Here is a 10501-nt window from a genome sequence, read left to right on the forward strand (position 1 = left end):
TTTTACGGTACCTTGATGACCATTGCTATTTTACAGATATCTTTCACAAACGGCCAAACAACAGAGGTTATGACGTAAAGGTGTCCTTCCGTGTGTGGAAGAAAGAGAGAGAGAGAGAGAGAGAGAGAGAGAGAGAGAGAGAGAGAGAGAGAGAGAGAGAGAGAGAGAGAGAGAGAGAGAGAGAGAGAGAGAGAGAGAGAGAGAGAGAGAGAGAGAGAGAGAGAGAGAGAGAGAGAGAGAGAATTATTTTTAAATGTCTTGATCTAATACTAAATAAAAATGTCGATCAATATTTGGGATATATTCAGAAATATTTAAAGACTTCACGGATATCCCTGTCTTAAAAGATGCATCATTTTTATTTCCTTTATTATTACTATTATAATTTTATTTTAACATCGAAATTATTTTTGTTATGAGTATATGTAAACGATGTTAATTGAATTGCTTGAAGTTGTATATATTTTGTCTGTAAAAAAGAGCACGTGAGAGAGATGGAAAAAAAGACATGAATAATTGTGTGCAAATTATGTTCCACTTTCAAATAAAAAAAGGTGTAACATACAAATCTTCAACAATATGCCAGCCAAGGTTTACTTAAAATAAAGGGATCTATAACAACATTACCCATATTGCCCCCACTATGCACCAGCATGTTGGTATCATAGCATTGCCTCATGCAGGCCTGAGAATGTTGCATCAGGCCAACACCTGTTTCGATGGCTGTGCACTTTTGAGTCGTTGATTGAGCACTTTCATATAATCTGCATTTATTTCACATACATATCAATCACAATCTAACTTCTTACTGCTGGTATACACGTTGTAAAAAATACAACTTGTATTGGGCGGGGTGTGATTGTGAGCATGAATGATTATTTGTCTATGTGTGTGCCCTGCGATTGACTGGCAAGTTCAGGGTGTACCCCGACTGGAACAAAATATCAATTATTGACATTTACAGCAACAATGTTAGTCAGCACTTCAAAGCAAGGAAGTTGTTGGTTCCAAAACAATTTGCTAAAATGTTTTTCCTTATATCTTTAAGTTGAGGGACAATACAAGGGACACCAGTTCTCTAAACTCTTGTGAAATGCGGCAAAGTTGATTTTCACTTCAGCAAAAGTTAAAATAATTTGCTGGATTGGCCAAGTTCCGATTTTTTTTATAGCGCATGTACAGTATATCTTCATACAATAAATAACACATGCACTGTAAAACAAACAAACAAAAAAAACCCAGTTAGAACAAGAATCCCCTGCCCTTCTCAGCAGTATTCTCCTGTGCCCAGCAGATGGCTCACAAATAGCAAACAGCACTGTAGAAAATGTTTACTTCGGTACAGGGTCCTCTGGTCAAGATGAGCTGAAGGAAAGCATTCAGACTTGTTCATTTGCATCAAAATTCTTTGTTATTATTATTACACTTTTTTTTTTGGTGTTTACGTCTTCCAGATTTGTTCAACTATTCAAAACTGTTCCAACTTTAAAATATCCATTCAGGATATCTTGGGAAACAATTTCCCATATTACATGAAAATGATCTCCTTTGTAATTTTATCGGTTAATTGTTTTGTTTTGTTTTTCATTCATTCATCATTTACGGGCAGAACATGCAAACACCACACAGGAGGGCCGGAGGCGAGATTCCCACCCTGATTTTCCCCACTGTGAGGGAGATATGCGAAGCACTAGGACAGCGTGCATCTTTGTAGTTTTATTTTGAGCAATTCAAAAAGTATCAATATATCCTCACCCACCTCTTTAATTCCAAATCCCGATTCTCAGTGACTCGATTCTGGCTCCGGGTCTTCTTGCTGTGTGGAGTTTGCATGTTCGTCCCGTGCCCGTGTGGGTTTTCTCAGAGTACTCTGGGTTCTTCCCACATTCCGAAAACATGCATGGCAGGTTAGCGGAACACTCTAAAATGATCCGTCGGTGTGATTGTGAGCATGAATGATTGTTTGTCCATGTGTGTGCCCTGCGATTTACTGGCAAGTTCAGGGTTTACTACTGCCCGAAGACTGCTGGGATAGGCTCCTGTACATCCACGAACCTTGTAAAGATAAGCAGATGACAAAAAGAATAGATGGATGGATGGATGGATGGATGGATGGATGAATTCTCAGTGACCAAGCTTGAATTTGTTTGCAGATTCTTATCATGGTGGGTTCAATAGTGTACTTGCCAGAGGAATGATAATGCTTATCATTTCTCCACTTTAACACAGTTGTGGGTGCTCACGTGTCAAAAATGCACCTTGTATCTTCCTGGAAGTGAGTTGACAGAAATCCTTAACATATTAGCTAGCACACGAGACAATGCTTAAAATAGCATTTCTGAAGAAGACAGGCTGTTAGGCATTGCAACAAATATACGCACCATAATGTTTTTATATGAAATAGAAACAAAACAAAACAAAAAAAAACATAATAGGCTACACTTAAATCTTAAAACAATTGCAAATAATAATAGCGATAATTGCTATTTTTCATTCATTCATATATTCATTTTCCGATCCGCTTATCCTCACAAGGGTCGCGAGGGGTGCTGGAGCCTATCCCAGCTGTCTTCGGGCAGTAGGTGGGAGACACCCTGAACCGGTTGCCAGCCAATCGTAGGGCACACAGAGACGAACAACCATCCACGCTCACACTTACACCTAGGGACAATTTTGAGTGTCCAATCAGCCTGCCGTGCATGTTTTTTTGTTTTTTTTTTTGGAATGCGGGAGGAAACCGGAGTACTCGGAGAAAACCCACGCAGGCCCGGGGAGAACATGCAAACTTCACACAGGGAGGCCGGAGCTGGAATTGAACCCAATACCTCCTCACTGTGAGGTTGATGCGATACCCACTGGACCACCGGGCCACCATTTGCTATTTTTATTTATTATTATTAGTAGTAGTAGTAGTAATAGTAGTAGTAGTAGTAGTCGTAGTATCATTATTAAATACAATAAAATGTAATAGAATATTATATATAAAATATAAAAATCGGAAATATATCGAATATAGGCTAAATATCAACAAAAATCATATCATTCAGTTTGGAATCATGTTTTCCATGGGAGAACAAGAAAAAAAATAAAAATAGAAAGAAATAGATACAGTATCATTGTGAGGATAAATGAAATGAAAATGGAAGTGTGATGGTTGAATGATTCAAAGCTTGCGATGGCATTAAACACTAAACTCTTCCCAAACCACTGACTGGACTGATATAGTAGGCCCGTCTTCCTCAACTGGCGGACCGCGATCCACGACCGGACCGCCGACCTCCTCTGTCCGGACCCTCGGCAAATTGTATAAAATAATAAATTATAAAGTGATTTTTACGTTATACATTTTATATTTTTGGACTATAATCTGCGCATTACCGCGATCGCTTGTTAAAATTATCCGTTTTATTATTTGCGTGCACGAACAGATGTATTGCAGAGGACGCAGCAGTGCGACTGTGTGTGTATAATGTTTGACGAACTGGAGACCCTGGCTGAGCTGGGCATGTCGGTGATAACGATGCGCTGATTGGCTCCTCTGAACTTAAGGTGCGCCCATACATAAGCGTCACGCATTCAAAATGGATGATTGTGTCAGGAAACAGACGCATGCGCGATGCCACAGTGTGCTCACAGCTTCAGCACAGGAGAGCCGCACACAGACAATTAGACAAGACGAATCGCGGGAAGTTTCGATTGTGTGCAGTTTTGCTCCCGTCTACCCGGGAATCTTTGTAGCTGTTTAACAGCAGAACACCGCAACATGGTAAATGAACATCCCAATGGCGTCCTCAAATAATATTTGCATGCCTCAGACATTGCATTCACCTTTAGTGGAAGAACAGCACTGCACATTCCTGTGCTCCCTTGTGTCAGTATTTAAAATGGTTCTTAACTCCTCTTCTGATATATTTTTCAGTGATTTCAGAGGGGATGTGAAAATGGGAATTGTACAAATGAAAATAATATTTTTGTTTTCATGGTTAGTATTTATTTTGGTAAAATGAGTATTTTGTTTTGCTTTTGTTAAATTAAGGGAAAAAAAGACAACTACTGTTTAACAAAGTTAAAGTAAAAATGTCTTAATTCCCTAAAAGGGCTATTTCTGTTATTAAGCAGGCACAACTTAACAAAATAAAAGAGTTCCTCTGCCTCAACACAATACCTCTCATTATTTGCTGTGTACTGGCAAAGTGAATAATTGTTATTTTCATGCACCCCGTTATTGGTTGGTTGTGAGGAGTGTTGATTTGTATAAGCTTGGCTTGACCATACTAAATTGGCATATTGCTCCCCATGACCGCCGTGCATGGGACCGGACCTTGGTCTTATAAAAAAAAAGAAAAAAAAAAGTGGACCTACAGCCTTTCTAGTTGAGGACCACTGTAGCAGGCCTTCTGCTAATCATTAAGAATAATAAAATGTGACGTCAACCAGCGTCACGTAAACTACCTGCCTCTCTTCTATGCAGTGAGGGGCCAGTAGAGCAACCGCTTGGACAGTGGTAGCAAGTATGGACAAGAAAGAGAGCAGACCAACATGGAGCAGCCAGATAGAGTTCACCTTGGCGGGCATTGGCTCCGCCGTGGGGCTTGGCAACATTTGGAGGTTCCCTTACCTCTGCTTCAGGAGTGGAGGAGGTGAGTAATGACTAAGACACACTCTCTACTATCTGTAAGTGATCTTTAATTGATTTGAATGCAGGTTAATTTTTAAAAATCATTCCCCTGCAGGTGCATTTCTGGTACCTTATTTTCTTATGCTGGTTGTGTTGGGGATCCCTCTGCTCCATATGGAGTTGACGATTGGACAATATACAAAAAGAGGACCTATCCATGCTCTTGCTCAACTCTGCCCACTTTTAAAAGGTATGATAGGCTGTCACGTGCTTTCCATGAGAGATGGCAGTGGTACTGTTTTAACTGAATCCATATTCCTGTCGCACAGGTGTCGGAATAGCATCCGTGGCCATTTCCTTCATCATGTGCACGTACTACAACGTGGTCATTACTTGGGCCCTGTACTACCTGTTCAGCTCCTTCCAAGTGCCGCTTCCCTGGCAGGGTTGCAACAACACGTGGAACACTCCGAACTGTACAGATCAGGCCACAAATGGCAACTATACGTCTCCAGCCAGCCAGGAATTCTTTAAGTATGTTTTACGGGGTGGGAAGTTGTCATATTCTTACCATTTTTGACCTGCCAGTACACAAATTTACCTGAATGGTAAACTACTGTGCTGTAATAGCAACAAGGCCCAATAAAAAGGCACCAAAATGCGCACTTGTAGCCTCACAAGTAACATGTAGTTGTCCTACTAGCATTTCAAAGCTGCCCTACTAGTGTGCAGAAATGTCAAAGGGTAGTAGAAGGCGACAGTGGAACAAAGTTACATACTTTGTTGGACAACACAGACGTTTTAGTTGTGCACCTGAATCGTTTTACTCAAGCATTGAATTGAATCCAAGAACAACATCAAGAACATCCAAATAAATGCTCAAAACGGCAAAAGTTACAAAGGAAAGCGTTGACAGCCTGGAGAAAAGTGTAAGCTTATCACATGCGCCATGTGAATGATATCAGTGAAAATGATAGGAGGGGTCAAAACTCTGAAGTTAAAGTTACAGCCATTTGCAAATATTAGACATCTCTTTGCATGCATGCATGCACAGTTTGGACGGTGTATCGCTGAATCCTGCACCCCCAGGCCCTGCAAAAATAAATACATCCATCAATAATCAAGAGGATAGATAATAAAAACAACCAACAAAAAGAATCACATGATTTCCAATACAGTCTTGAGATATGTGATTTTTTTCTCCTTGTGGCTACAATCTGAAGACTAAAAATGTTTTGTGTTTGTTTTAGTCAACTAGACATTGTAATGCTTATTCTGGTGCCACGTGGGGGCAATTTACATGCAATTTTATAAATATAATCCACATGGATGTATATATACATGTATATTAGGGTTGTCAAAATTAACTTTGGAGATTAATTTAAAAATTTAAAAAAAGAAATCAGTTTTATTGACTTCCTGTGGTGGCCTATAATGTCTGCTGGCAGGTTTTTACCGCCGCAAACAGAAGTGAGCACATTACCTCAGTCCATGCTGCCCTCCATTGGTTTTACATCCAAGTTGTTGACATGCATTTTTCTATGAAGATATAAGATGCTGCAGCAAACAGGGGGAATCGAGGACGCCGCAGCGATACGGTGGGACCTTTTCCTTATCCTCGTGCTGGCTTGGATCCTCATCTATCTTTGCATCTTCAAGGGAACCAAATCCACAGGCAAAGTGAGCGGACATGACACTGATGCGAGGTGAATAACAACTCTTCTTTCAATACTTTCTTGGTTTTGTGTACAGGTGGTATACGTCACAGCGTTGCTCCCATATGTTATCCTCATTGCCCTGCTGGTCAATAATGTGCAGCTTCCCGGGGCAATTCAGGGTATAACCTTCTTCATTGTGCCAGAATGGGACAAGCTACTCTCAGTGGAAGTGAGAAAGACAAATTTATTCTTATTATTTTGTTGTTGTTATTGTTGAGTTTTGAACTTGATTTTTATTTATGCACAGCACCTTTTTTTTTCCAGCATTTTTTTTTCATAGTGCTGTACAAAGAAAGCGGAGTTAAGAAAATCCCATAGTATGTGGAAGGCTTTAAGCATATTGAAGAAATGCTCAAACAGATATCCATACAAGTTCGTGAGGAACCAATAAAGTTTTTGGTGTATCGCTCTGTCTGCTTGCAGGTTTGGGTGAACGCTGCAGCCCAGATCTTCAACTCCATCGGCATAGGATTTGGTTTCCTTATGGCCATGGCCAGCTATAACACTTTCAACAACAACATTATAAAGTAAAAGCCCCACTTGCTATCCCCATTACCCCCCGCCCCCTCTCGTGTGACATTTTTTGGAACAGATGCAGTACAAAGATGCCTTCTCTCTTTTCACACAGGGACACACTGACGATATCCATCGTCAACTCCCTCACCAGTATTCTGTCAGGATTTGTCATATTCTCGGCTTTCGGCTACATGTCTCATCTGCAGGGCATTCCGGTGGCCCAGTTGGCTGTGGATGGTAAGTAAGAAAACAAATCCAGCATTCACAAAAAGTGCCGAACGTGTTAATTTCAATGGAGGGTGTTTGTGAGGTTGAGACGTGCCCCTTCAGTGGGTATTTTAAGTGGCCTAATCCACCTTTTAATAACACCATTACGTTGCTAAATAATGTACCAATTTTGTTTTTAAAAACCCTATGCTGAAATTCATGAAAAGACAAACATTTCGCGTCTGGATAAATACCATTATTACTAAAGCACAGTTACTTTTATGTTCCAATACGTCACCTTCAAACATTTACACTACAATATAGAGGTAGCTGTTCACAAGCAATATTGATCAATAACTGTGCCACTGATACGTACATACTGCTATTAAAGTGCCCCCGCAGAAAATCAGTTACTGAGTTGAACCATGCAATCCAGCGACAGAAAAATGCCAACATCACAAGGTCAGCCAGTAGGCCTTGTTTTGTGACTTTTAAAATTAAGACACATTTTCACCGCATGACTGTAGTTGATGCCAGCACAAGATATTCTGAAGCCCTTGGGTAAATTACATTAACATGGTGACATATTGAAGCTCAAATGTGATTGCACACACACCAAAAAACAACAACAAACAAAAACAGCGGAAAATTGAGCAGCCATGACACAAGACGGTTGGAAATAAATTCTTACCATTTGATGTAAGTTGTAAACGTATCGGTCAATGCTTCCGACAGTGTTTGGGCCATCAGAGAAGACTTTGAAGGTCCTGACAACGCGCCACTAATGAATGTACATTATTTTGATAAGCACATTTATATGTTATCTAGGTCCAGGACTTGTATATGTTGTTTATCCACAAGCCTTTACCAGTATGCCACTACCTCAACTGTGGGCCGTGTTGTTCTTCTCTATGCTGCTTTTCCTCGGAATTGACAGCGAGGTATAGACAAAATCACACCCTACTCCAAATAACACAGGTGAAAAAAAAATAGCCATCAGTCAATGTTTTCTTTCCACTTGGCCAGTTTGCCATGGTTGAAGTGATGGTGACCAGTCTGATGGATCAATCCGATCAGCGTCTGCGGAAGTTCTTCAAGAAGAAAGAGCTGTTAGTTCTTGCAGTTTGTGGAATCGCGTGTCTTCTTGGAATCCCGAATGTGACACAGGTAAAACATGTCCTTTCCTACAGCTGCTAAATTCATGATTACAGTTGATTGAGAATAAATATCTTTGCAGGCGGGGATTTATGTTTTCCAGCTGATGGATCATTACACTGCCATCGTGTCCATCATGTTCCTTGCATTTTTTGAGGTGATAGCCATTTGCTGGCTTTATGGTGAGTAGATCAACCGTTTGTTCTTTTCGTAAGGAAAAGTGGGTTTAATGAAACTATGCAATCTGAACTCATCCAAACCAAATTTTTTTCTTCAAAAAGTTTTTAACCTGTTTGTCACTCCTAGCTGAAGTTTACTGCCAAACTCAACACAACTCAACACCTTGTATTTTGTAGTTTCAACCACATACATTAGCATCTCAGTCTGCTACCTTAATGCTAACGTTTAATTGCATCCATTTGGTGGTGCCGTAACATGTAGACAGACAAAATGATAGTATTCGCTGTTATTTATTCATTACATTTGACAAAGAACGACTAATGAGTAAGGACTAATTAGTGCCGCACTAATGAGCTGAGAGGAGTTGAGACGTCTCAATGAACAGTATATCTGTTTTATACTGCCCGCAGGTGGCCAAGGAAGGCCCACCAGAACGAGCAGTACAGTGGGCCATTCAATTGATGCAGTGACAAAAATTGTGTGGTTCTCTTAAATTATGTCATTCCTGTATGTTTTTAGGGAGTGAACTTGTATGTTTCAGTGTTTCAGTGTCCGTTCTTGTATTTAGCTGTCTGTTCTCATGCTTAGGTGTGAATCGATTATCCGACAACCTGGAAGAGATGACGAGGAAAAGGCCCAGCATCTTCTTCAGACTGTGTTGGCAAATCATCGCCCCTTTTCTGATCACTGTAAGTCAGCAGGCTGTTGTACCATGTCACTCTGGAGTACAACCCATACTCAATGGGGTTCTTTTCTGGGGGTGGGGTGGGGGCAGGTTATCCTCATTTTTTCCATTATCCAGTTCAAGCCAGCTCGCTACGAAGGCTACGTCTTCCCTCCCTGGGCTCAAGGGCTTGGCTGGGTCATTGCACTGGCCTCCATCATTTGGATTCCGCTGGCAACCATTCACACTTTGTGGGTGCTGCCTGGCTCCTTTGTGCAGGTGATGTCAAAATATTTGCAGTATACGGCAAACCCACATAGAAACATTTAAATCTTCCCGAGGCATATTTTTCTAGCATATGGCACTTTCTTTAAATACACTTTAAAATAATGCATACACATAAAAAAAAAACTTAAATTACATGTCACAATATACATCAATAATCATGCCCAAAGATGTACATTATAAAGTGAACCCAGAGCCATTGCTTTCTGTAGGCGTAACACGCAGGGTGATAGAGGATGGAGCCATTCAATAATCTCTTCCGAATCTCAGCAAAAAATAAAGGCGAGTTTAAAACTCTCCGTTTAGTCTTTTTGAAATTTACATCATTTAAGACAAACATGTGCTGCTGCCTTCTGGCCAAAGATATAATTACATGCCACAATTTTAAATAAGTACTGTATATATTTTTTAAGTATGGTAATCAGTTACAATAAACTCCTTTTATGTGATTAGTCAGATCAAACTGCTCACTGTGTTTTATTTAAAAAAAACTCCATCTAACAGTAGTCTGTACATTACTGATTCCGAATGATCATTCAAACAACAAAGGTAGTGGTGGCCTATGACCTTTGTACAGTGCTGTATACGATGTAAAACGTCATGTCATCAACATGTTGGTACATTTCCCCCATTCCTCCACAGAAACTCAAGTTGTCCATCACACCATACGCCCTGAATGATAAGTCCAAAATGCCGTACTATGAAAGGGGAGGAAGTGATAGAAACCCAACCGTGACCGCAATCTGCAACAGCATCCATATACAATAAAACCTGCCAAATGAGGCCAGCCGGCTAAAGGGATCTTTTTGCTTTGTTGAATGGCAATGGTCAGGTTATTGTTTTGTGTTGACCAAATCAGTGTCAATTATTGTCATTGCGCGCACTGCTGCTCGATGCTGATGCATAGCACACCAAATCGTTTGAGCCATCACATTTCTCATCATACTTTATAATATGTACATACTGATCAGCATTAAGTAAATACTGAGTTAATCATTTATAAAGCATTTTTCTGACATGAATAATCATCAGTATGTAGTTAGTAAAAACAACTAGACTTTTTTTAAACATGCTTTATAAATAATGAGTTAAGTATTTACTAATGCTTAACGAATACTGATTAATGTGTACTGGTTGTGAAGCGTTAACCAAACGTTC

The 10501-nt window shown here is 40.1% G+C and overlaps 1 protein-coding gene across 1 annotated transcript; it reads left to right on the forward strand.

The window, feature by feature from the left end:
* Positions 1–4486: 4486 nt before the first annotated feature.
* LOC147193606 (sodium- and chloride-dependent GABA transporter ine) lies at positions 4487–10410 on the forward strand. Its single transcript, XM_086130930.1, has 13 exons — positions 4487–4640; positions 4734–4868; positions 4948–5152; positions 6166–6298; positions 6371–6505; positions 6760–6863; positions 6965–7089; positions 7888–8000; positions 8086–8226; positions 8297–8396; positions 8983–9083; positions 9170–9337; positions 9986–10410. Exons 1-13 carry the CDS (start codon positions 4514–4516, stop codon positions 10109–10111), a joined length of 1713 nt encoding a protein of 570 aa, XP_085987056.1. The 5' UTR covers positions 4487–4513; the 3' UTR covers positions 10112–10410.
* Positions 10411–10501: the final 91 nt, after the last annotated feature.

Source organism: Hippocampus guttulatus, chromosome 15, assembly GCF_054856545.1.
Source record: "Hippocampus guttulatus isolate MCC_2025c chromosome 15, RoL_Hgut_1.0, whole genome shotgun sequence".
NCBI classification, from domain to species: domain Eukaryota; kingdom Metazoa; phylum Chordata; class Actinopteri; order Syngnathiformes; family Syngnathidae; genus Hippocampus; species Hippocampus guttulatus.

Excerpts from the sequence above, each read along its gene's own strand:
- LOC147193606 (XM_086130930.1), top strand. The coding sequence starts at position 4,514 with ATGGACAAGAAAGAGAGCAGACCAACATGGAGCAGCCAGATAGAGTTC. Across the intron at positions 5,153-6,165 it reads GCCAGCCAGGAATTCTTTAA|ATATAAGATGCTGCAGCAAA; the intron begins GTATGTTTTACG and ends TTTTCTATGAAG. Across the intron at positions 8,001-8,085 it reads TCCTCGGAATTGACAGCGAG|TTTGCCATGGTTGAAGTGAT; the intron begins GTATAGACAAAA and ends CCACTTGGCCAG.